At 49.3% G+C, this 20849-nt stretch overlaps 7 protein-coding genes across 7 annotated transcripts; 1 reads left to right on the forward strand and 6 right to left on the reverse strand.

Annotated features, from left to right (window-relative positions):
- Nucleotides 1–22: 22 nt before the first annotated feature.
- VTN00DRAFT_9249 (uncharacterized protein) lies at nucleotides 23–2077 on the reverse strand (the record flags this gene model as incomplete). Its single annotated transcript, XM_069436188.1, has 3 exons — nucleotides 23–1723; nucleotides 1781–1991; nucleotides 2046–2077. 3 exons carry the CDS (start codon nucleotides 2075–2077, stop codon nucleotides 23–25), a joined length of 1944 nt encoding a protein of 647 aa, XP_069284834.1.
- A 535-nt stretch (nucleotides 2078–2612) lies between these two features.
- Nucleotides 2613–5297, forward strand: VTN00DRAFT_9250 (uncharacterized protein; the record flags this gene model as incomplete). The annotated part of the gene is made up of 5 exons (XM_069436190.1): nucleotides 2613–2657; nucleotides 3082–3394; nucleotides 3501–3603; nucleotides 4305–5028; nucleotides 5097–5297. The coding sequence occupies 5 exons, from the start codon at nucleotides 2613–2615 to the stop codon at nucleotides 5295–5297; spliced, it is 1386 nt and encodes a 461-aa protein (XP_069284835.1).
- Nucleotides 5298–5882: 585 nt separating this feature from the next.
- On the reverse strand, nucleotides 5883–6984 carry VTN00DRAFT_9251 (uncharacterized protein; the record flags this gene model as incomplete). Its single annotated transcript, XM_069436191.1, has 2 exons — nucleotides 5883–5939; nucleotides 5995–6984. 2 exons carry the CDS (start codon nucleotides 6982–6984, stop codon nucleotides 5883–5885), a joined length of 1047 nt encoding a protein of 348 aa, XP_069284836.1.
- A 1285-nt stretch (nucleotides 6985–8269) lies between these two features.
- On the reverse strand, nucleotides 8270–9221 carry VTN00DRAFT_9252 (uncharacterized protein; the record flags this gene model as incomplete). The annotated part of the gene is made up of 2 exons (XM_069436192.1): nucleotides 8270–9145; nucleotides 9195–9221. The coding sequence occupies 2 exons, from the start codon at nucleotides 9219–9221 to the stop codon at nucleotides 8270–8272; spliced, it is 903 nt and encodes a 300-aa protein (XP_069284837.1).
- A 1949-nt stretch (nucleotides 9222–11170) lies between these two features.
- On the reverse strand, nucleotides 11171–12020 carry VTN00DRAFT_9253 (uncharacterized protein; the record flags this gene model as incomplete). Its single annotated transcript, XM_069436193.1, has 3 exons — nucleotides 11171–11434; nucleotides 11521–11892; nucleotides 11988–12020. 3 exons carry the CDS (start codon nucleotides 12018–12020, stop codon nucleotides 11171–11173), a joined length of 669 nt encoding a protein of 222 aa, XP_069284838.1.
- Nucleotides 12021–13318: 1298 nt separating this feature from the next.
- On the reverse strand, nucleotides 13319–15994 carry VTN00DRAFT_9254 (uncharacterized protein; the record flags this gene model as incomplete). The annotated part of the gene is made up of 2 exons (XM_069436194.1): nucleotides 13319–13525; nucleotides 13601–15994. 2 exons carry the CDS (start codon nucleotides 15992–15994, stop codon nucleotides 13319–13321), a joined length of 2601 nt encoding a protein of 866 aa, XP_069284839.1.
- Nucleotides 15995–18745: 2751 nt separating this feature from the next.
- On the reverse strand, nucleotides 18746–19627 carry VTN00DRAFT_9255 (uncharacterized protein; the record flags this gene model as incomplete). Its single annotated transcript, XM_069436195.1, has 2 exons — nucleotides 18746–19437; nucleotides 19507–19627. 2 exons carry the CDS (start codon nucleotides 19625–19627, stop codon nucleotides 18746–18748), a joined length of 813 nt encoding a protein of 270 aa, XP_069284840.1.
- Nucleotides 19628–20849: the final 1222 nt, after the last annotated feature.

A 20849-nucleotide genomic window follows, 5' to 3' on the forward strand; every position in this document is an offset into this window, starting at 1 on the left:
GAAAAAAGGGAAAAAGGAAAAGTCATATATGCGTATCATTTATATCCGCCCGTATTATACCTCCAAGATAACTCAATTCTTCCATCAATTCCTGCATAGTGGAAGAGTGCTTATAGTCTATCGTTTCTCTCGCATGTGGGGTATTCAGAGCATGATCTTTTTGCTCTGAATCAACTTCTCTCGTGGAAGGACGGCTATTAACCGGTGATAGACCCAAATCTTTCATGGCGTCCAAACAGTCAAACACCGCCGCATGACGTTTGGGGTTGTCCTTGACCTCATCCAGATCCTCGATGCCCAGACCAGAGACGTTTCCGTCATACTGCGAAACGGCTATCGATGGAGCGGACGGGTGCAACGGCGGAGAGTGATCAGCGACAGTTGTGGGAGAAAAGGCCTCGGGGTTCGCGTCCAAGATAGGTGTCGCAGGACTAGACGGGGCATGGATGCGTGGCACATCCAGCTCAACCCCGAAGGTAGGAGATGTTTGATCTTCGTTGTTGAGGGTAGACGACGATATCATAGATGCAGGAGAAACCATTTCGGTATCGGTATCCGTATCTGTGCTCCATTCAGAAAAGCGACTTCTCTCAACTGGTGAAGTGGCACGTGAATTGGCGCAAGATCCTTCAGTGGATGTGTAATCCGAGAAATGACTGCATAACACTTCCACATCAAACGCTCTGTCTTGGGCGTCCATGGCGCGCAACGCCTCGTCCATGACAGAAGATGGAGTGTTTGGCAGAGTCGGAAGCCTCTTCTCTCTTGGGTCGACATGCGTGGGCCTAGGCGTAACCTGATCATCGATAAAAGGAGATGTCCTATCGTCCATCGTGAACATAGGAGAGTTCTGCCGGGATAAACTTTCTTTAAGCGTCTCTAGACGCTTTGCTGTTGCCGAATTCGATGTATCGCTGCAATTACTTTTTCCGGTGAGAGGATTAAGCGTAAGGTGATTCCTGAGGGGCGACGGATCCCTGGAACTCGACTTTGACAACCTGCGGTTCTGAATAGACGGTGGAGGACCGCTATCCTTCCTATCGAAATTCGGCCGCCGAAATGGAAGTTTCTCGACCGCTGGAAGTTCTGCTATATCCTCTGCCGGTGACATCGGTCTAGGGCTATAGCTGGAGCTGGGATTTGACAAGGGTACATGATAGAAAGGGCCATCAGCCTGGCTTTCCATCTGTGACGCAGAATGGTCATATCCGTCTGCCCGTCTTACCGGGCTGCGGCCCCGGTGAGCCTTGTAATCGAGAGTAGACGAGTTAGTCAGGTTTAGGAATGCGGCTCGGAATCCCCTGGACCTCGGAGGGGAAACAGATCGAGCGGCTTTTCCTGTTTCTTTCTGTATAATACGGACATGGGGACTCGTTGCACTTGTTGGTTGCGAAACACTTCTATGGTGAATCGCACCGAACGGAGAGGCAAGAAGGGAGGACCACGACGAGTTTGCTTGCTGGTATAGTGGTGGAGAAGTCTTCAGACGTGGGAGCTTTGGTCTCGGGGGAGCCCGTGGGTTTAGGTATTTGTCATCAGGATTCATTGTTCGATTCTCCGATTTCAGGGAGCTGAGGCTGCTTTCGCGGCTATGGCTCCTCGTCGTCTCTGGAAGAATGATGGGAACATGGAGGATGTTGACGGGCTGTCCGGGAAGCAGAGGGCACAGCGTAGTGACGGGCTCAGCCTCATTGTAATACTCGATATCGCCGTCCAAGATATACTGTCCAAAGAGTCAGACTCATGGTTTCAGACGGAAGATCGGTTGAGGAACACGAACATAATACCAATATGTCCCACCCATCTTGAGACCACCCGAACGCCCAGGAGACCGACTATTCGTCGGCCCATCACAGATGATATCTGTAAACGTATGGCATCCCCTCCAATGGCCAGCGCCAACCCACCTATCCCTCTCCATCGAGTAGGGTCGAGTGAAATTGTCCCATGATCCCACCAACTGGACTGATCTAACGTCTGGAGAAGTGCGACTATACGCACGCAGTCAGTTGCCGTTTCTATATCAGCTTTATGGGAACACTCACAGCAGAAATGTCATCAACGTCGTGGAAGTCATGTTTGCAAGCTTGTTTCAAGTGATTGTGTGACGAAAGGATGAAAGAAAAGACGGAATATGGAAAAGTAGAGAACGCTAGTATCAGATAGAACTCCTAACCAAGGAACGAATGTGGCAGCGCGGTCGGTGTGCACGATATCAACCAAGGATCCGGTATCGAGAAGGTGACACTGGTCAAGACGAATCACCACACCCCTCTTATAAGCACAGATGATCGACGGTCCAAGTCCAGCCTGGAAGCGGTTCTCCGGTGCCAAAACAGTTGTTACTATTAATACAGTATAAACGGCGGTCAAAGCAGGGTCTGATCTTCGGACGGGTCCAGACTTCCAACGGTCTATCAACCACGTCTCTCAAGTGTCAACGACCGGATATACCTGTTAGTCGAATGTCAGATCCACCGCAACAACTGTGCCATAACGCATTAAGATGCTGAGGCAAGACAGCTGTCGCAAGTCGTTGATTCAGTAGCCGCGCCGCAGGTTAAATTTGGACGTCTTTTTGATAAGCGGCGTGTTCGAGGCGGCGAGGACCAATGACGCTGGTGTTCGACGAGCTCGATGCGCTGGGAGCTGTGTCGGTGGGTTTATGTTATAGGCGTCGGCGCTTGCTGAGGGAGACCAAGCCGTGCCTTTCAGCTCTGTATGTTCTCAGTCAACGGGATTGGATGCAGACGTGTACGGCGGCTACTGAAGCAACCGAAAAAGGCAGATCAAACCAAAGGCCACGGTTTCAAGAAGATGTATGAGAGTCGTAGTGATAGTAAAAACAAGCACACAGCATCACGACGCAGCAGGAGGGCCAGCAGGAGATAATAACCGCCGCGGGCCTGGGCCCAGCGAAATCTCGCGGCAACGCATGGCGTCCGCGTCTCAGCAGAGCGGGACCCCAAAGTTTCGCAGATGAGAGGCAGATCCTGATCGAGAGCGGGCCGGATCCATGGTGATTTTAGATTATTATTGCTGGAGACGGCGCCAGGGACCAAAAGTCTCCGCAAATCACAGGCGAAACAGGATCTCCAGATCGGGTGGAGCTGCAATCGCATCAGCCCTGCATGCTTCTTCACGACGGGAGAGATCCACGACAGCCGGACGCCCCGCGGACACCTCAACCAGCGAGTTGTCGTGGCTGCAGAAGAGACGTGTGACGGCGTGAGAGGCGTTCTGAGGACAGCTTCGAGGTCTCTGGGAATGCGCAAGAGCATGATGAGGGCTGCAAGCAGAGCGACACCGCCGCATCGGGCGGGCATCAACACGCGCCGCTTTCAGGCCCGTCTGGCTCCGGCAAGCCCGACGGCCCCTGAATATCCCCAATCGGGTTCGACGCTGATCGCAGGATCTATAGTTAGCCGCCTAGTTGCCCGATAGACAGAGCCCCGGACTCGACGATCACGCACGAGCAGAGCGCTGCGAACATTCGACAGGGGCAAGTCGAATCAGCGTCCCAAGCAGCTGGGATGAGCGCCCGGGCAACGCGATGCGATTGCGATCACTGCAGGAACACGACGATGACTTTGGTCCGCGGCGGTTGGCGCGTCCCTGACTCGTTTCTTTTCCAGTTGAAACACCGCGCCTCGAGCGCCGTCTGGCGTTGCTGTTGTTTCGAGTTCGCATGTCGACTCCATTCGAGAAGTTCCTTGGCTTGCTCTGTTTCTGTCCCTACATATCCTTATGTCTCTCCCCTTTCTCCTTGTCCCAGCGTGTCAGTTCGTCGTAAGGGGTGCGTGTGTTTCAGCAGACCGCTTCCGAATCCGACGGCGGACAAACTCCACCCAGCCCCGTCTTGTCTCCATGCTGCATCCATGGTTGCTGATACAACATAGCCCTATTTCCCCATCGGTCTGTCATGGAAAAGAAAAAGTAGCACCACATTCTGTTGACAAATCCAGGACAATAATTCTTTCTGGAGTCCTTCCAGTTCTGAGTCCTTCTTAACTAGGTCCAAGCTGAAGATTCTAAAATCTCTCAATCCTGTGACGTCAGCCCCTTCCCCGCCTTTGGGTTAGAAACCTAATAGTGGCCTCCACGACAAAACAAATAATTCCGATAGTGGAAGTATATATCCTGTGTGCCACGATGGCAGACCCTAAATTTGAAATTCCCCCGCAGTTCAAAAATAAGTTTCAATTACATATAGTCCGATAAGAGCGGGGCTTCAATATACACAATTCCAAATCGAACCATCTCATAAACACAAGGTACGGAGTACCTCGTTTCTTGGTGTCTAGACCACCATCATGCCCGCCAACCCCACCACCGACCTCATCCTCCTCACCTGCCAGCGGGAAACAATGCTCGCACCTGATCCCGCTCCTCCTCCAGCCTCACCTGGGCTTCAAGCGTCTCCGACTAGCCGTGAACTCCGCGACCTCCGAAGCCCGCCTGAAGACGCAGTATCATCGCCATCACCAAAACTCCAATGTCGAAATCGAAGTCATCCGCGCAGACCTCACCCAGCCCGCAGACTGCGCGCGGCTCGTGGCGGGCGTGACGACCATCTACCACGTCGGGCCGTCGGTCCATCCGCGCGAGACGGACATCGGGTATAACATGGTAGACGCGGCGGTAGCTGAATCAAAGAAATCCCGCGTGGATTCAGAATCAGAATCTGGATTGAAGCACTTCGTGTATTCCTCCGTCCTAAACACCCAACTCCGAAAGATGCTCAACCACGACTGCAAGCGGTACGTGAAGGAGTACCTGATGGAGTCCGGGCTTCCCTACACGATCCTCCAACCGACACACTTCATGGACAATTTCCCCTTTCCCTCCCTCCTCTCCCAGGCCCAGAACCAAAACCCAAAACAAAACCAAGGTCAAGAACAGCTAGTCTTCACAGCAAACTTCACCCCCACCATCCCCTTCTCCTTCCTCTCCCTCCGCGACCTATCCGAAGCCGCCGCAGCCGTGGTCGCCCAGCGCGAGCGGCACCTCTACGCGCAGTACCCGCTCGTTTCAACCGCGGAACCCTGCCCTATACGGAAGTGGTCCGGATCGCGGGGGAGCTGCTCGGGCGGGAGATACGGATCGAGACGCGGCCGCTGGAGGAGGCGGTGCGGGCGTTCGTGAAGACCCTGTGCGGCGGGGCGGAAATGGAGGAGGAGGTTGATCAGAGGACGGTGGACGTGGCGCAGCGCATGCTGCTGTATTATAAATCGCGGGCTGGTTGGGAATCCGAATGTGTTGGAGTGGTTGATTGGGAGGAAGCCGACGACGCATAGAGGGTGGATGGAGTTGCAGTTGGAGAAGGCTGCTGGTAGTGAATAAAGGAACATGATAAGTAGATAGTTTATGCAGTTACGATATGTATGAATATACCCCTTTTTTCTGATATCTTTGCGTCTGCTTTCAAGCAGTGGTGGCATTGCATTTACTGCTCGCTTGTAAAGAGGACAACCTTCCAGAGCGTAGCTACCTACTTTATTACCCAATAGGATACACCCGTTGAATTCCATGTCCCATTCCGATAAAGAAGTATATAATACTTTAGAAACAAGGAGAGAAGAGAAAAACAAAGTTTGAGCAAGAACTAAAGGATAAAGCGCATTTCAGTCTAGCGCGAAAGGGAAGAACATTTTAGTCTGAAAGAAAAAAAGAAAGTAAATAAGGAAATCCAGTTTCAGTAGTTGAAGAATCAAAGTACCGTGCTGTTGAATCCTCCAAGGCAATCCTCCAAGGAGTCCTGTCGAAAGTAGAAAACAGCGGCGGCCATATCACCAAGCCCGAAAGAATAGCCGTCACTTTGATCATAAGAAATAGGAAATAAGAAAAACTAGAAGTACGCCTAACAATGATTAGGTCCATGCTTATCCATGAACCGCATCGCGTCTATCATACTTCTTATTTACCGCACCCAGAACGACCTGTAACCGGTACTTAGCGACAGGGTGGTCCAAGGAAACGTTCAAAGGGACCAACCTTCAAAACGCCCTCTCCACTCAACGTCTGGCCACGCTCACCCCTCCACGGCACCGTATCGACGATATCCCGCAGCTTTTCGTTCTTCACCTTATCCGATAGCTCGTCATCCAGCTCCTGCAGGTGCTCCCGGGCTGCTTCGTCATCTCCAATCTGGAAGAACTGAATCCCAACCTGCCAGGGCACAGCTTTGCATTTATCACTAGTCAACCGCTTGGCCGCATCCAGGATGACGCTCTCAGCGTCATCCGTAAACGCACCGTCCGTGATGGCGATGATGTTGAGAGGTCTCACGGCGAGAGATGGGTCTCTGAGGACGCCGTCGTCATCTGTGGCAGCGGTCATGGCCTCGACGCGTCTCAGATAAGGTTTTAAGATCTGTTGAAGACGGTTTCCAAAGGGCGTGGCACCGGATGGCTGGACGCTCTTGAAGATCTCCCGCACGGCTGCGGCCGCGGTGACGTTTGTGTAGGCTCCGGCGGAAGAGTGGTCGTAGGGGTTCCGGTGGTTCAGAAAGTAGATATCGATCCCGTCAGGATCATGTTCTGTGCACACAGGGGTTATAGCAGCGATCGCGTTTTCGGCCTCTTTCCACCGCGACCCTTGCATGCTCCAGCTGTCGTCGACCACAAAGACGGTGTCGAATTCCTTCAGAAATGCGTAGGGAGAGTCACCACTGGAGCGTGACTTGTTGGCCTTAGAAGACATTATCGTTGGAGGAGTTGCAGAATAAGGTGGTGGCACCCACAGGCTGTCACTCTGATCTTGGCTCCCAAGACCGCGGTAAGGATGGGGGTGGGAGAAGTTCATATCTGTGCGATCAGAGCGTCGTGTCCTTGAGTGTCTGTTACCCATGTTGTAGTCCGAGTCTGAAGTTGGAGAGCATGATTTTAAAGACGATTTCTTGGATAGGAGGATATTCCTGATGAAGCTTTTGTCCTTGCTGGGAAGTCGGGAAGACTTCTGCTTCCCCCGACCGAAGAAAGACATAGTGGACTGTGGAACGTATTGCGTAATAGACTTGGGAGTGAAGCAACAAGTTGAGGACACTCGAAGTGAAGTTCCTGCCTGGACCAGGAAGTCTGTCTAGCTCTAATAATGACGGAAGGTGCCCCTGCGAATAAGGGATTACTTGGAATGCTGGAAAAGAAACTTGATGAAAAACTCTGGGTCTTTCATCAAGTGCACTTGCAACAGAACAAATAAAGAAGATATAATGGTTGTTTGCGCCATGAAACCGATCAAACAAAGATTGCCAGATGGTGTTTGTCAACATTTTATACCACCAACATTGGAAATTATTTCTGAAGACCATGGAACTCAGGCAGACTGACAAGGCTGAAAGATCCTCCATGAGGCCCCTATGGTTCATGAACATACTTTGTCGATCCCCTGATACTGTGCTACTAAACAGTGTTTCAATAATCATGATCATGATCCGATACTGATTATGTCGGAATGTTGATAGTGGGGGGGAGACTGGAGTGACAGGTTTGCCTTGCAGGAATGCAGGGCAGTAGCACTCCATGCTAAGCCACACACACATTTCAAAGCTCTTTGAGAAACAGTTAGCAAGCTTCCACTATTAAGATACTAATGACAGGGTTTGTGGGTGCATGTGTCATACCTAGAAGGGCCTGTTTGACGGCTTGAGGCTAAGTCCGTCCTGCCCCAGTCAAAACGTGGGGTTGAACACAGCCTTGGGGGCTGTGTAGCCGCCATGCATTGTGCGCTGTACATGCACTAATGTACATTCTTCATGCTCTCCATGATGGAAACTCATTAAACCAGCGTGTTCCCGCCGAACTTGGATTATTGTGTGTTGTGGTCCCAACTACTCCTTAGGCCAAGGCCAAAATAAATTTCTATAGAATCTAGATGCTCCAAAGAGGAATTTGTTGTAAATCAACACTGCACCGCCTTCCCAGCTAAGGCTGACAGCAGGTTAGATGACCCTTCACCTAAATTTCGTTTAACACTTTTTGGTTTGCTTTTGCTCAGCTTTCCGGCCTAGAACGGAGGCTGAGGGAGAAAATTGAAAATAGTCGGAAAAAGGCAGATTTGGTATGTGCGTTGCATCTATTGCTCGCCGTCAATTCGCACAACCATGATCTATCGCGTAATATCTCAAGTAACCCAAGTACCCGTAGAATTCCAACATAGTGTCCCGGCTGTCCTTATCCAGTTCTGGAAGCCGGTAGAAAGGAACTTTACAAACCTGCGAACTTAAGCTTGAGGTTTGACTGAATCCTGTCATGTTTAGCTCTTTGTCAAATCAATGGCTATTTCCATCTGTCGACACCTCTGTCACTTCTTCTACTTTCCCCTCATTGACATTGCTCTGTTCGACTATATCCGGATCTTCCTGAGCCCAATCCCGACCCTCAGATGTCAGCCTTCCGTTTAGGATATCAACCAGTGCCAGTGCCTCCTCGGTACCATGCGTGCGCCTAATCAGCTTATAGCAATCGATAACCCATTTGCCGACTGGGTGTGCAGTTCCGTAGACACACGCGGCCACGAAAAGCGGATAGAGGAGGATGAATCCACCAACAGAACCCAAAGGACGTGATCTTTGCACCTCTTCTGCATCGACGAGATCCAAGTGGAATGGCACACTGTGACAGATATCTAGTGCTAGTTGTCTCTGAGTGGCTCTAATGCTGCGACAGCGAACTCGAGATTCACTTGAGAATGACAGCGTCGCGGACTGGGTAGACAGGCGGTGCAACTGACCGAGGATGATCTCGTTCGCAATGATAGAGGCTGCACGGTAATTATTCCAGGCGTGGCTTATATAGAAATCAGCGTAAATATGATAGCGACCGTCGTAAGGGTATAATCCCGCTTTGTTAGCGGCCGGTACAAAATCTCGTTCTGGTACCTCGAAAGTATGATAAGCCCATTTTTGTGGAAGGGTGATGACCCATGTCGTCAGTTCTGATTCGATGGCCTGAGCCGCAGAGAGAATCTCAACATCATCCACGATGTATTTGGCACTAATGTCTGCACGTAGATTGCTTAACTTGATAAGTATTGCCGCTAGTCGGTCTGTATAACTGTGAGTGTCTGAGCGTAGTAATGCTGCTCTCTCGGAGAATTCGGAGATTGTAGAAGGGACATGAGCTTGTCTTTGGATACAGCTTATAAGCTACCGGCAGGTTAGCCAAATCTAACAGATAATCTGGGAACAAACGGACTATTGTATTTCTCAATTGCGTGAACATTTGAAGTCCAAGCTCACTGTCTAACTGGCGTAACCCGCGTAGTTCAAGCAGTGTGGTGGCACCGCGAACGTGATCTGTCCAGTTATCTATGGTTTGGGGGATCCTAGAAGTGAGGACCTAGGGCTGCGAGTCAACTTTAGGTACTGGGAGAAAGCCGGATGCTTCTTACTTCAAATAGCGAGAGCAGAACGACCGACGTGAGTGTCGCGTCTGCTGTGGCCTGTGTTGCGTCTGCAAGAGCGCGTTGGTGTACCGTAGAGCCGATACATACTCGCTCCTTGCGGCCAGTTTGAGGGATGGAGAGTTCTTAATTCCGGCAAGTGCAGCCATGCCAATGGAAGAGACGCTCACCAGCACGGCCTTGTCGCTGACTGAAGCTTCTGCCATCTGTGAGTAGTGCAAATCGGTCCGAGCTAAGAAATAGCCGCCAATCCATGCGTAGCTACTGAAGAACAAGCATGTGGCTTGATCCTTGACAGAGGTCGAGATGGGCTGTCGCACAAGCGGACAATATTCCAGCAGCAGCTGATCATTGCCATCCGCGGAGGGATTGGCTGTCGCAGGCGCTTTTGCATAATTCCCAGCAGGCCGTCTTCGCCTTGTGCTCCTGTTCTGTTTACCAGATGACCTTGCAGCTCTGGCCTTACGAACAACTTCTTGGCTTTCGTCCCGGAATAGAAGTGATAGTTGGTCACGGTACCCGGGACAGACGCGGTTGGCCCTAATACATTGGGAACATGTTGGTTTGACCTGGTCGCACTGCAGGTTGAAATCAGTAAAAGATGCGAGGTGAAGAGACAGCATCGGCAGGATAAGCGGAGGAAACAAACTAGTAGGTTTCGGACATACTCTAATCTTCCTCGAGCGGCATTCGCCGCAGCCTTTGCTTGGTTTACCGCAGTAGACCATATTTAAAGCGTCAATCTCGTTCACAGATCTAATAATCGTTGTAGTGATGCTAAAAGATTGCACTCACGAAGGATATAGGTATCTAGAAATGTCCGGGTTCTTTTTCTGCTCAGTCCCCAGAATCAGGGAGGCCTCGAGTTGTCTGAACGGCCGAAGCCAATCCTGCAAAGCCCCTCTGTCAGTGTGAGGCTGAGCCTTGGACGCCTTCGACCAGTGTGTAAGCCTAGATCTGATAGATTCAACCCTAAGATAAGTGAGGCATAGCCCTGCATGGACTCATGCATTGCATGTCCCCAGTCATGACGCTAGACCGGATCGGGTATGCAGTGCGAGGGCCGCCAGCAGGGGGCGATCTCTCCTCAAGGGTTGTCTGGATACGAGTATATATAAGCATGCTCTAAACCAGAGGGAGATGCGTTGATATGGCTCAGGACAAGATCTTGTGTGTTTCCAGATTGACGAACTCGTTTCCTTGGACGAGAAATCCCCGTTCCTGACAACGGCAGGGAGCAATAGAAGGTTTATATAAAGATCATCTCTCGCAAGACTCCAGAGAAAGTTCAGTGTTCTACTTCCCCGATGAACGTGAAACAAAAAAAAACCTTCTCTGTGCTGTGAGGAGAAGTTCTGGTGAAACTGGAGTTGTGCAATCAATCCATCGACCGGATCGCCGTTATGCACATTCATGAATCAGCTATACCTATCCATGAGAATAACTTTGCACTTCTATAGGCGATTCTTTCCAATATATCATCATGGTGGCAGAGCCCACGTCAGAACATGCTGAATCGTTCGAATTCCTGGCGCTATATGTTACAAATTGATAAAGGAAATTGATTTTGTATTACTCCATTAACTTAAGAAATCTGACAACTTCAACAGTGAGAGGAACCCACATAACACTCAGACGACGAAATTAACCCATTCCCCGAGGACTCCATCATTAAAAACACACATTACAGTGGGATAAAAGAAAAGGAAACAGAAATAAGTCTCTGAATAATGGTCGCGGACAACCAAATCATTTTTGCCATCCAGACCTACAGCTTTGGAGTTGGCATGTTGTCGGTAGTGAGGCCTGTCTTACTCGGACTGGCCGGCAACTTGACAACAATGTTTTCCTTGTCAGAACTGCCGGAGCCTTCAAATTCACCAATCTTCTTCGGAACGAACTCAGGAGCCTCAGGACGAGGCTGCCAAGTGCCCGACACAGTGATGACTGGAACATTCTCCATCGCCTTTGGAATTTGGGGTTTCTGGGCTGGGCCGTTGGTTCTCGCACGGTGCTGTGGCGGCTGAGAACGCTAGCGTATCCTGTTAGCACAACCATATCCTCCTAAGAATCAAGAATGGCCAAATGAAGCAGCATGCGCGTGGGTATCCAACTTACCTGCTGAGGTCCAGCGAGCTGAACTCTATCGAAGAATTCAAAGTCGCGGTTTCCCCACGTGATTGGTTGAACAGAAGGATAATACTGCGGTACCGGTGCGGGATATGGCTGATTCAGGATGTAGTACCCAGCATATCCAGGTACTCCGAACCCGTTAACGCTGTTCTGGTAGCTGTGGAGAGCTGGGGGGTAATAGAAGTTGCTCAACGACTGGTGGGGAAAGGGATACGCGAAAAGGTCGTCGTTGTTGTTGTTGCTGTTGCTGCTTTGAGCCTTGTGTTCGGAAATTCTGCGATGTGGAAAAGTGTTGTTGTGGTCTCTCCTGCCCTTTGCCTTGCCAGAAGCTCTGGCTGCAGCGCCGGCGAGGTCGCGCTGTTGAACATGCCCTGTGGTCAGTTGAAGCACAGCTGCAGTAGAATAATGAAGACGCGTATGGGGAGAGTAAGAGGAAGATGGAAATATCATACCTTGGCTTTCTGTTTCTGGCGGTTTTTGACCATGGTGGAAGAATGAAAAGCTTGTGTGTTTGTTGTCTCTGGAATCGAGATAAATAATTTAGGATTAAGACTAGGGAGACAAGGATAAAGAGCAGACTGTTGTTTACTACAAGAGAAGACCAACAACAGACACAGAAATGGAATCAAAAGAGAGATATCAAGAGGGGTATGTAAGTGCAAGGACCTGAAGCTTGGAGGCAGTTTGGCTCAGACAGTGAATGTCTCACTGCTGATTTTGTCGCTAGGGCTGTGACTCTTCTGCTACCGCATACAACACAAGAAACCTAGGCGACAGTAGGGCACCTGGGGGTGACGCCATCCACCGCCTAGGTACATCACACACTGGAATGGGAGAATCTGTCAGGGTGAGGCTTGAAGATGTTGAGATTGCTAGTACATATGTTTGTAATGTCAAATGAATCTTTCTATGCAGGGACGAGCAAACTGTTTGGTTGTGGACAAAGGAGTCTACCTGCCATTGCAAAAAAAAAGTCCACAGATCAGAACAGGTGTATTCTCCTCAATTCTTGAACAAAGAACTTAGGCTGTGTATAGGATGAACCCTAAAGACAAGAGGTATGAACTGGTGCGGTTATCATTGATTAGTCTCACGTCAATATCTAAGGAGAATAATTCCCATATTCCAGTTTCAGCATACTTGGCCACTGATATATAGGAATAGTAAACAAGGAGGAGCTGTGTTACTAAGTTTCCTTTGTTGGCAATACTCGTTCCATGAGAACGGCTGATTGTGTGGCAAATAAAGGTAATATTTGAAAACTTATTGATTCATTTAGACTATCACTGGCTATCATTAAGAGACAGAGACATAACTCATTACTCATACAGGCTTGCTCATCCCATTTCGAGTCATTTCATAGTTCAGATGAGGATGCTGAACTGGGGAGAAGGCTCACCGGCGGTGAGGGCGCTTTCATACAGCGCAAGAGAGACCGGAGACTAGATCTCAGAATAAGGGGTAAATAAAAGACGAAGGAAGAGGAGGATTTCTGCAGCACATGAAGAACAATTCGATGAGATAGGGCAACTCGAACAAATGTGAAAAAGAGAAGAGAATACATAGAGTGGCTCGGTAAAGGAAAATTAGAGTCTCAGATGTACCTGACCAGACTCTAGCGTTGAAGGGATCCCTTCTACCAGGTACATTGGTGTTGATAAGGGACTGACAACACAGACATCGGGAGTCAGTCAAACCGTACAGGGAAGAACAGACAAAAACAAGAACAATAGAACCATATCAGATATCACGAGAGAAACGTCGTGATCTTCTCTCTCCACAGTTAGGCATTTCCCGGGTTAGAAGTTGCTAGACTTTCCTGTTGTCCTTCGACGCCATATTCCCTCTGCATTTCTCTGAAGGACTGGTAGATGTTCTTCTTAGTGATTGCTAGATCCACCCGCTTTTCGAGACACAGACGATGAGCTTCGCGCAGCTCTTTCTCCATTTCATTGTAAGAACTGAGGGCTCCCATGAAGAAAACAGCTAACTGTATTATTGTTTTAGTGGATTATTGAAACAACTCAGAAAAGAGCTATATAAGTTGGTGTGTGACCTTGCTTACCCTAAACAGTTTCGCTCGCTTCTCAAGATTCGTCTCATCCCGAGCACGCTTCTGGATCTCTGCGATAAATCCTATAATCTCTTCAAGGTTTTCTTCCTCTGGAGAGGCTGCGACTGAGGGACGCACTGCTGAGTGTGGGATGAAGGGACTATTACTAGAGGGTCGAGTAGATCGGGCAGGTGTGGCCCAGGATGGAGAATTAGGGGAAACAGAGGGCCGGTATTGCAGAGACGGCATATTCATCTGTCGCATGTTAGTAGTTAGGGTCCGCGGCTGAACTCGAGCTGGGTTCAGTGGGCTCCCTGTCGCAGTGACCGTCGGACCTCTTGTCGTTCGAGAGACTGTAGCACCAATCGTCGTCGCAGTAGTCGGGGTGGGCGGCGTTCTGGCATTGGCAGCAGCTCTTGTGAGTGTGGCTTGTGTCGGTCTCGCAAAGGAGGGGATACCGTTCTGGGCGCGATCCCGAACATGGCCTGGGACAGAAGCCGAGGTAGGACGGGGGTTAGGAATTGGTTTTGGCTTAGGGATCGTTGGAGAGTCTCCGTTAACATCTGCCTTTTCCGTAGTAGCACTATCATTTCTCCCTCCCATTCTGAATCTAGAATATTTCGTTTCCTTCTTGGGGTGTACCTTCTCAGTACCGGAAGTTCCTTTGAAACCTTTAATGCTTTTAGCATCGTCGGTTCTTTTATTAGCCTTCTTGAATTTAGGAACTTTGGCGTTATCATCCTTAGAAGTCGTGCCTTTGTCAGTAGTTCCCTTTTGCCTCCCGAAAATACCGCGCAGGTTTTCCAGGACGCGTGAACTCTTCGAACCGGAGGGACGGGATTCAGCAGGACTGCTCATGGTGTTTTCGGTACTGCCCGTTGCGTGTATATCCTTGCGCTTTCCTGGAAATTTTATATTGCTCTTTGAGTGGAGAGAAGCTCTAGAACGTTTCAGATCTGGCTCACTTGCTGTCGTATGTACAGATTTGGGTTCAGCGTCAAAGATATGGGCAGGAACAGGGGTGCGGGACGAAGTACGTGGAGGAAACTTCCTTGGGGTAGTATCTGCCCTAGTCGTCCTGTCGTTGTATTGACCTGGTTTAGAGATCGATCCAGGTGTTTCATTTTCCTTTCTGGCATTTGGGAAACCGCTTCTAGTGCCAGACATATAGTGAACGCTACCACCTTGATACGAGCCCTGAGGGGTAGTCATAGCGATACTGCTTTCAGCACCCGAGACTTTCTGCGGGGAAGGGACCAAGTTGACCTCGTTCGCGGCCGCAAGGTAAGCTGGTATTTTGGGAACTGGGGGCGCGTCATCCGGAATAAGAGGAGTTACGGAACAGGCGCTGGAAAAACTGGATCGGTTTGCGAGTCTGCGGAAAATGTTCATCTCCTTTGCGCTAACATCACGCTTTCGACCATGCTCTGGAGAGGTCTGTGAACGAGGCCGACCCCTCGAAGGGCTTTCCGCAACATTTGGGCTCTCGGTTTCCTTTCCATTCGTTTCTTCTGCGTCTCGAGTTCCCGTTTTGGCGGCTTCTTGAGCACTTAACGATGCCGGACGAAGGCTTGCGCGTTTGATACTGATATTAGACATGCGAGTCTCGACAGATGCGCGAAGGCTTTCGGTTATGGAAACTCGAGACTGTTGACCGGATTCTTTTTTCGAAACAGCATGGCCTTCGTCGTCTTTTGTACCCATGATGACTTTCTCTGCACTTGACGAAATGCGGAGAATCGGTCCTTGGTCAAGCCTGATTTTTGAAAGGCGTTTGACTCGATATTCACCCGTATAAACGGTAGGAGGACGTTCGAGCTCGAGGATATCGTCTTCATGCATGAAGCTCTGCTCGTCACTATCTTTAGCTTGGGCAGCTGTTTGCTCATCGTATGACTTCTGGGGGAGAACTGAGGGAGCCAACGCAGCGTTCTCGTTCTCCGGGATAGTATCGGCAAGCATGTCCGTCACTTTGCCTTTGTGAGAAACAGAAGGAGCACTGATTACATCGTCTTTGGAAGTAGAGCTTCGCAGGGAGAGAGTCCGAGCAGGGACTGGAATTGAGCTGGGGCGTTCCGGAGCTGCATACTTGTTCTTTGGTGTCTTGCTATTGTTTTCACTCTGAACTATGGATACTCTCAGGCTCAAGTTGGAAGCCCGAGGAATCCTAGAGGATCTTCTGTCACTATGAGGCCTAGACAGGGCTTGAGCGTTGTCATTTCGTTCCAGGAACGGGGTCGAACTTCCAACTGCCGAGACACCAGCGCTATCTGGGCTTGGACATCTAGCTGGCGAGTCCATGCTGCTAGTTGACTGCTGGTGTGAGGGTGTAGCCTGGGAAGTCTGTGCCGCCCCAGCCTGGTTTTTGAGACAGCCCGGCTCTGTATGATCCTCATGGAGCTCCATGCTCTCTGGTTGAGAGTTGTCTGGGTGCTCCAAATCTGGTTTCTCGTCAAAAGGATAAGGAAGAGATGGGGTTGGATCAGAGCAAGCTGGTCTAGGACACGTCTTTTGGTTGGGTTGGAGAAGGATGGACGTGTTTGTGGTTAAGGCTTGTGAAGTCAGCGGGTCCAGAAAGGGGTTACGTGTCTGAGGTCTGGTGGACGTGTTCAAGGAAGCTGAGAAGGCCTGGGACAGACCCAGACCTGCATGGGTGACTGGATGAACAGGTTCAGAAGCACGACGAGAGTCCACGCTTCTGTATTCTAAGGGAAAGAAGTTGGCAAATGGATTTAAATTCTGAGAATCCGCATGCAGTGACGCAGTGTGCCTTAGACCAGGGAAGGGATTTCCAGTGACAGAGGTAAAAGCGGTTTGCGTGTGGTCCTGTGACCCAGAACTCCAGTTGTCTATAGGGACAAGATGATGACTTGCCCGGGGACCATTATCATAGCAGTTAACTAATGATGAAATTGTGGAATTTGAAGCTGGCCTCAAAGGTACAGGGGCCAAGAGTGGTTTCTCAAAATCACCAGATAATTGCTTAGCTTCTGCTCTGCTAAGGGTGTTCACTTTTAATGGCAGTAGAGCTGGCCATTCCTCTTGGATGTCCGGATTTCCTGGCATAGGACGGCGTAATGGAGCCTCTTCAGCGTCAATAAGTGAATGGGCTGCTATTCTAGCGACATTATTTGCAGCGACAGCACCTGGAGGGATAGAAGGCAGCGGCTTTTCTGACGGGAGAGCTTTATTGGAAGCAACTCGGGTTGTAGGACTTTCACGCCTGGCTGCACTGGTGTTTCTGGACTTTTTTTAAACAAGGGTAAGTCTGAGTGCGGACAACAAAAACTGACAGTCACATACAGTAATCCTTTCCCTATGCTCTCGAACGCGCCTCGGTTTGAATATTATAGAAGCTCTTTTGAATTGGTTAAACTTGTATGTGGACACCTTATAGTCGAACACATGTCCAAGTCAGCACAAACTCGATCTCATGGAGGACTATGAGAAGAAGTAACTAACCTCTCTTTCATGCTTCTGGGTTTGTGTGCTTGCACGCTCTATGATCGGACGTCCTTTTTCTTTGATGGAGGTTTTGAATCCAACCATGCGTCTGGCCGCAGCTTTCCATCCTTTGTCAACCTTTGGAGACAAATTCTTGTTAGCAGCGGGCTCTGCTGCAACACGAACCGGCTCGATCCTAGCAAGGTTCGGTCTTGTCCCATCTGTGGTTGGAATCCTAGCAATGCCGCGCTGTAATCGAGGTTGTCTCCGAAGGGTTCTACAGGGAGTGGCTTCCACCGACATTGATTTAGGATTTCTAGGCTTCGGAATCCTCCTGATGACTGTTCCCTGGTCCCCTGCAGTTCTCGTATAACCCAGACTTTCAACAAAAGTGGGAGGGTGGAGTGGTCCAGGAGGAATGACAAAAGGATCGTCTATGTTGCTGACATTGTCAGAAGTCTCCATGGTTCCGGCAAATTCCCGGATCAACTTGATCTATCCGTTGAAGGGAATAATGGTCGCTTTCAGAAGCTGGATATGAAATTTTTTTTCCCTAGTTAAACGCGTCAAATATCATCCTCTTGACGCGCCAGTCAGGCGGTGAGAGTAATCCTATTATCCTCTCTAGCTTGACAGTGGAAAGGGATTGCAGAACAAATAATAGACACTAGACAAGCATTAGAGACAAAACAAACATGTAATCATTCATCTAAGGGCTAGATGAGCTGAGTGTTTGATCAGGGGTCTGTTGAAGAAAGACGCGATATCCGATGTAGGATGTTGAACGTCTCAAACAGTAGGTAACTAGTACATCTCCTCTGGCTAGAGACACATCGTTGCAGTATAGTGAGGATATAGGACAGAGAACACTAATAGCCACAGCTATCTCAGTGGAAAAAGGATATGGAAGTTGCTGGTTGTAAGAGTGTTTGGCGGCTAACTCCCTGGGAAGGACTTCACTGACTGACTGCAGATATTAGGCAACTTAAGCGAGACATTGATGCAGAGGCATTGTCGGAGACATTCTTTCACACTTTGTGCAAACACACGTGATGAAATCCGCTGGAGGCCTGAGATACATCAATTCAGGCATGATTGTCTGCTATACCCCTTAACCAGCGGTATGGGGCGCTCATCGCTGTCTCTAGGCTTTGTTTGATTACGGTCTGGACGGAAATGCCCTGGCTTCAACATTTGAGATCATGGAGCTTTCAGAAGTATCCGGTACGTATTCGAGTGAGAGCAATTGTTCGAGATGAGAAAGTCGACATCCAGTCGACAACGAGCCGTGTGAACGAAAAAAATATGGACAGTGAAGATCTAAATTTCCCAAACATCCGTTGACAGGTCTCATGAAACAGAAATGGTACGGATGGTACAGAGACTGCAAAACGGAAACATTTGAAGGTACACGGTCATTAAAAGTATGAGTTAGGAAAGATCTTGGGGAAAGGAGATAGGATCTCACTTCCTGGACTGTTTGTGATGCAGCCATTGAACTAAGCATATGCAGGATAGAAAAAAGGGGACATTGAAGCACCGGAATAGTCCTCGTAGTGCATATAAGAAATTTTATGCATTATTGGCGATCATAAAGGCTGGACTTCCATGGATAACTGTAGCTCGAGAGCGGCTTCGGCGCTGGCTCTACCGATGAAGTAGACATCTGGAAACGTCCCAAAATGCAGACCATTTAATTCATCAATGAACATTTTAAGGAATCTCAGTCCTCATTGGAGAGGATCTAAGCTCGTCTGGGTTACTGGTAGCTCGGTCACGCTTCCTCTTCCCAACTCCACCGACCGAAGAAGATGAGGAATCGGTGCCAGTTTCTGCGCCAGCTCCATCGTCATGCCACTCGCTAACTTCCCATTCGACAGTCGTTCCTTGATCACTACTCACGCCAATCCCTCTTCTGGTTTTCAATAAACGACCTAGTCTGCTCCCCTCGATTAGCTCTTCAAACCAGGGGATGCCGGACACGGTTCCCCGTCTGTAACTCCTTCTGAAACCCGGAGGAGAGGTTGCGGAGGATGATACAGCAGAGGTGGACGGAGAACGGGGAATGGTGACTACACCCCGCTCACCTTCTAGCTCTTCCAGCGGCTCGGTCACGTCCCCCGGTAGGAGATTGAGATCCTCCAGCATCCTCTGAGCCTCCCCATAAAGACTTCCAATTGAGACTGACATATAATCGGCCTCTTCACGCGGTAGCTCAGTCCAGTATGTCAGGGGAGTGCCGCAGAAGCCACAAAAGTTGCGCTGGCTATGAGGGTCATGCAGAGGGGTAAAGGTCCGACGGATGGACGAGTGAGTCTCATCTGGATAGTAAGACCGTGTATTGGACTGATACCACGTCAGGGGTACTCGCAGCCATGCCGTAAGTGGAGCCCCTTGAGATCGGCCTGAATCAGTTGAATAGTAGCAGAGTGTCAGCTGCGGTGACAGAAGATATCAAGCTTAATTTAACATACGGTGGTCCCTGCCGCTGTCAAAGTATACTTCTGCTTGATGCGTAGCATTTTCGGGAATCGCTATCAGATACTGGTTTCGACCGCAGGAGCAGCTCCCGCCCAACGTTCGGTAGCTGTTCATGTTCAGAGACAGTTTGCAAAGATCTCCTCTCCGACTTAAAAGATTAAATAGGATCTAGAGACAGTTTAGCAAGCAATTGAACAGAGATGTCATTTAATTCTGCGAAGATTAGGTACTTCTGTCCAGATTAGAATTAGCTAAGGATGTCAGCCGCATGCGGAAATGGAGATGGAAGAGAATGAAGGGATACAGCGGAAGACACTTGGATGATGACGTACAGATGCCAAGACATCCAGCATCTCCGAATCTAGACCTTCAACTAAATCAGGTGCAGGCGCGGGGTCCACTGGGGACTCCCCGCCGTCGATTTAGCTTTGTAGCCCTATGCAGCACAGAGCTCCGTACTACATCGTTGTAGTACTTAGGGAGCATCTAGATATATCCTGAAGGAACAGCTAAAACTTATCGGAGAACGTTTTTGAGCTAGGCATACCATATGGACTTATAGAAAGAATTATCGGTCAATTATCTCCAGCTTAGGCAATGTCGTCATACCTACACCAATGGTAGTTGTTCTCACCAAAACATCAAACCAGAGATAGATGTAGCAAACACGGAAGTCGAAGTGGTGGATCACGCCACCAATACATAGATCCCATGGTGTGTTTTTGCCGAATAGCTCTTAGTAGACTATACTGTATTTGCTATAATTTCTTTTCGCTGTCATTGAATCTCAAGAGTCACTGTTACTGCAGCATTATCCAATCTCGCTGTGACGGTCTGCAGTATGACCTATTTGCAGGGATCACTTTTTGTAGAAGTGGGCAGAAATCGTGGCTCTACATATTTATCAGAGCTTCAGAAATTAAGAGGCTGCAATTATTACGATCTCAAAATGAGCGGGCTGCGATAAGAAAGCGATTTTATACCTGCCAAGTTAAAAAAATTCTAAGCTGAGGTGCAAAATCAAGGGTCTCATAGCACACGGCTTATTGACGCAGCCGGAGCCGGAGCTGCTAAGTTGGCCGGAAACGGTGATAGTCATCATATTTACCTGATATGAGGTGGAAGATCTTTTGGGAGAATGATACCGTTGGTGTTGTTTAAATGGGAGATTATTTTACCAGAAACAATATATGAAGAAAGCCATATCCAGGGCAATCATTGACTAGAATTGGCGGGAGAGATCCTAAAGATAATGGGTATCCTTTAATCCAAGTTACAAATCCCATCTCTGACCCGGCTGAATCACCCTGGAAAGCCCCTTCGAGAACCTCCAATC

The sequence above is a fragment of the Thermoascus crustaceus genome, assembly GCF_041956765.1.
Source record: "Thermoascus crustaceus strain CBS 181.67 unplaced genomic scaffold VTN00scaffold_7, whole genome shotgun sequence".
In the NCBI taxonomy this organism is placed as follows: Eukaryota; Fungi; Ascomycota; class Eurotiomycetes; order Eurotiales; family Thermoascaceae; genus Thermoascus; species Thermoascus crustaceus.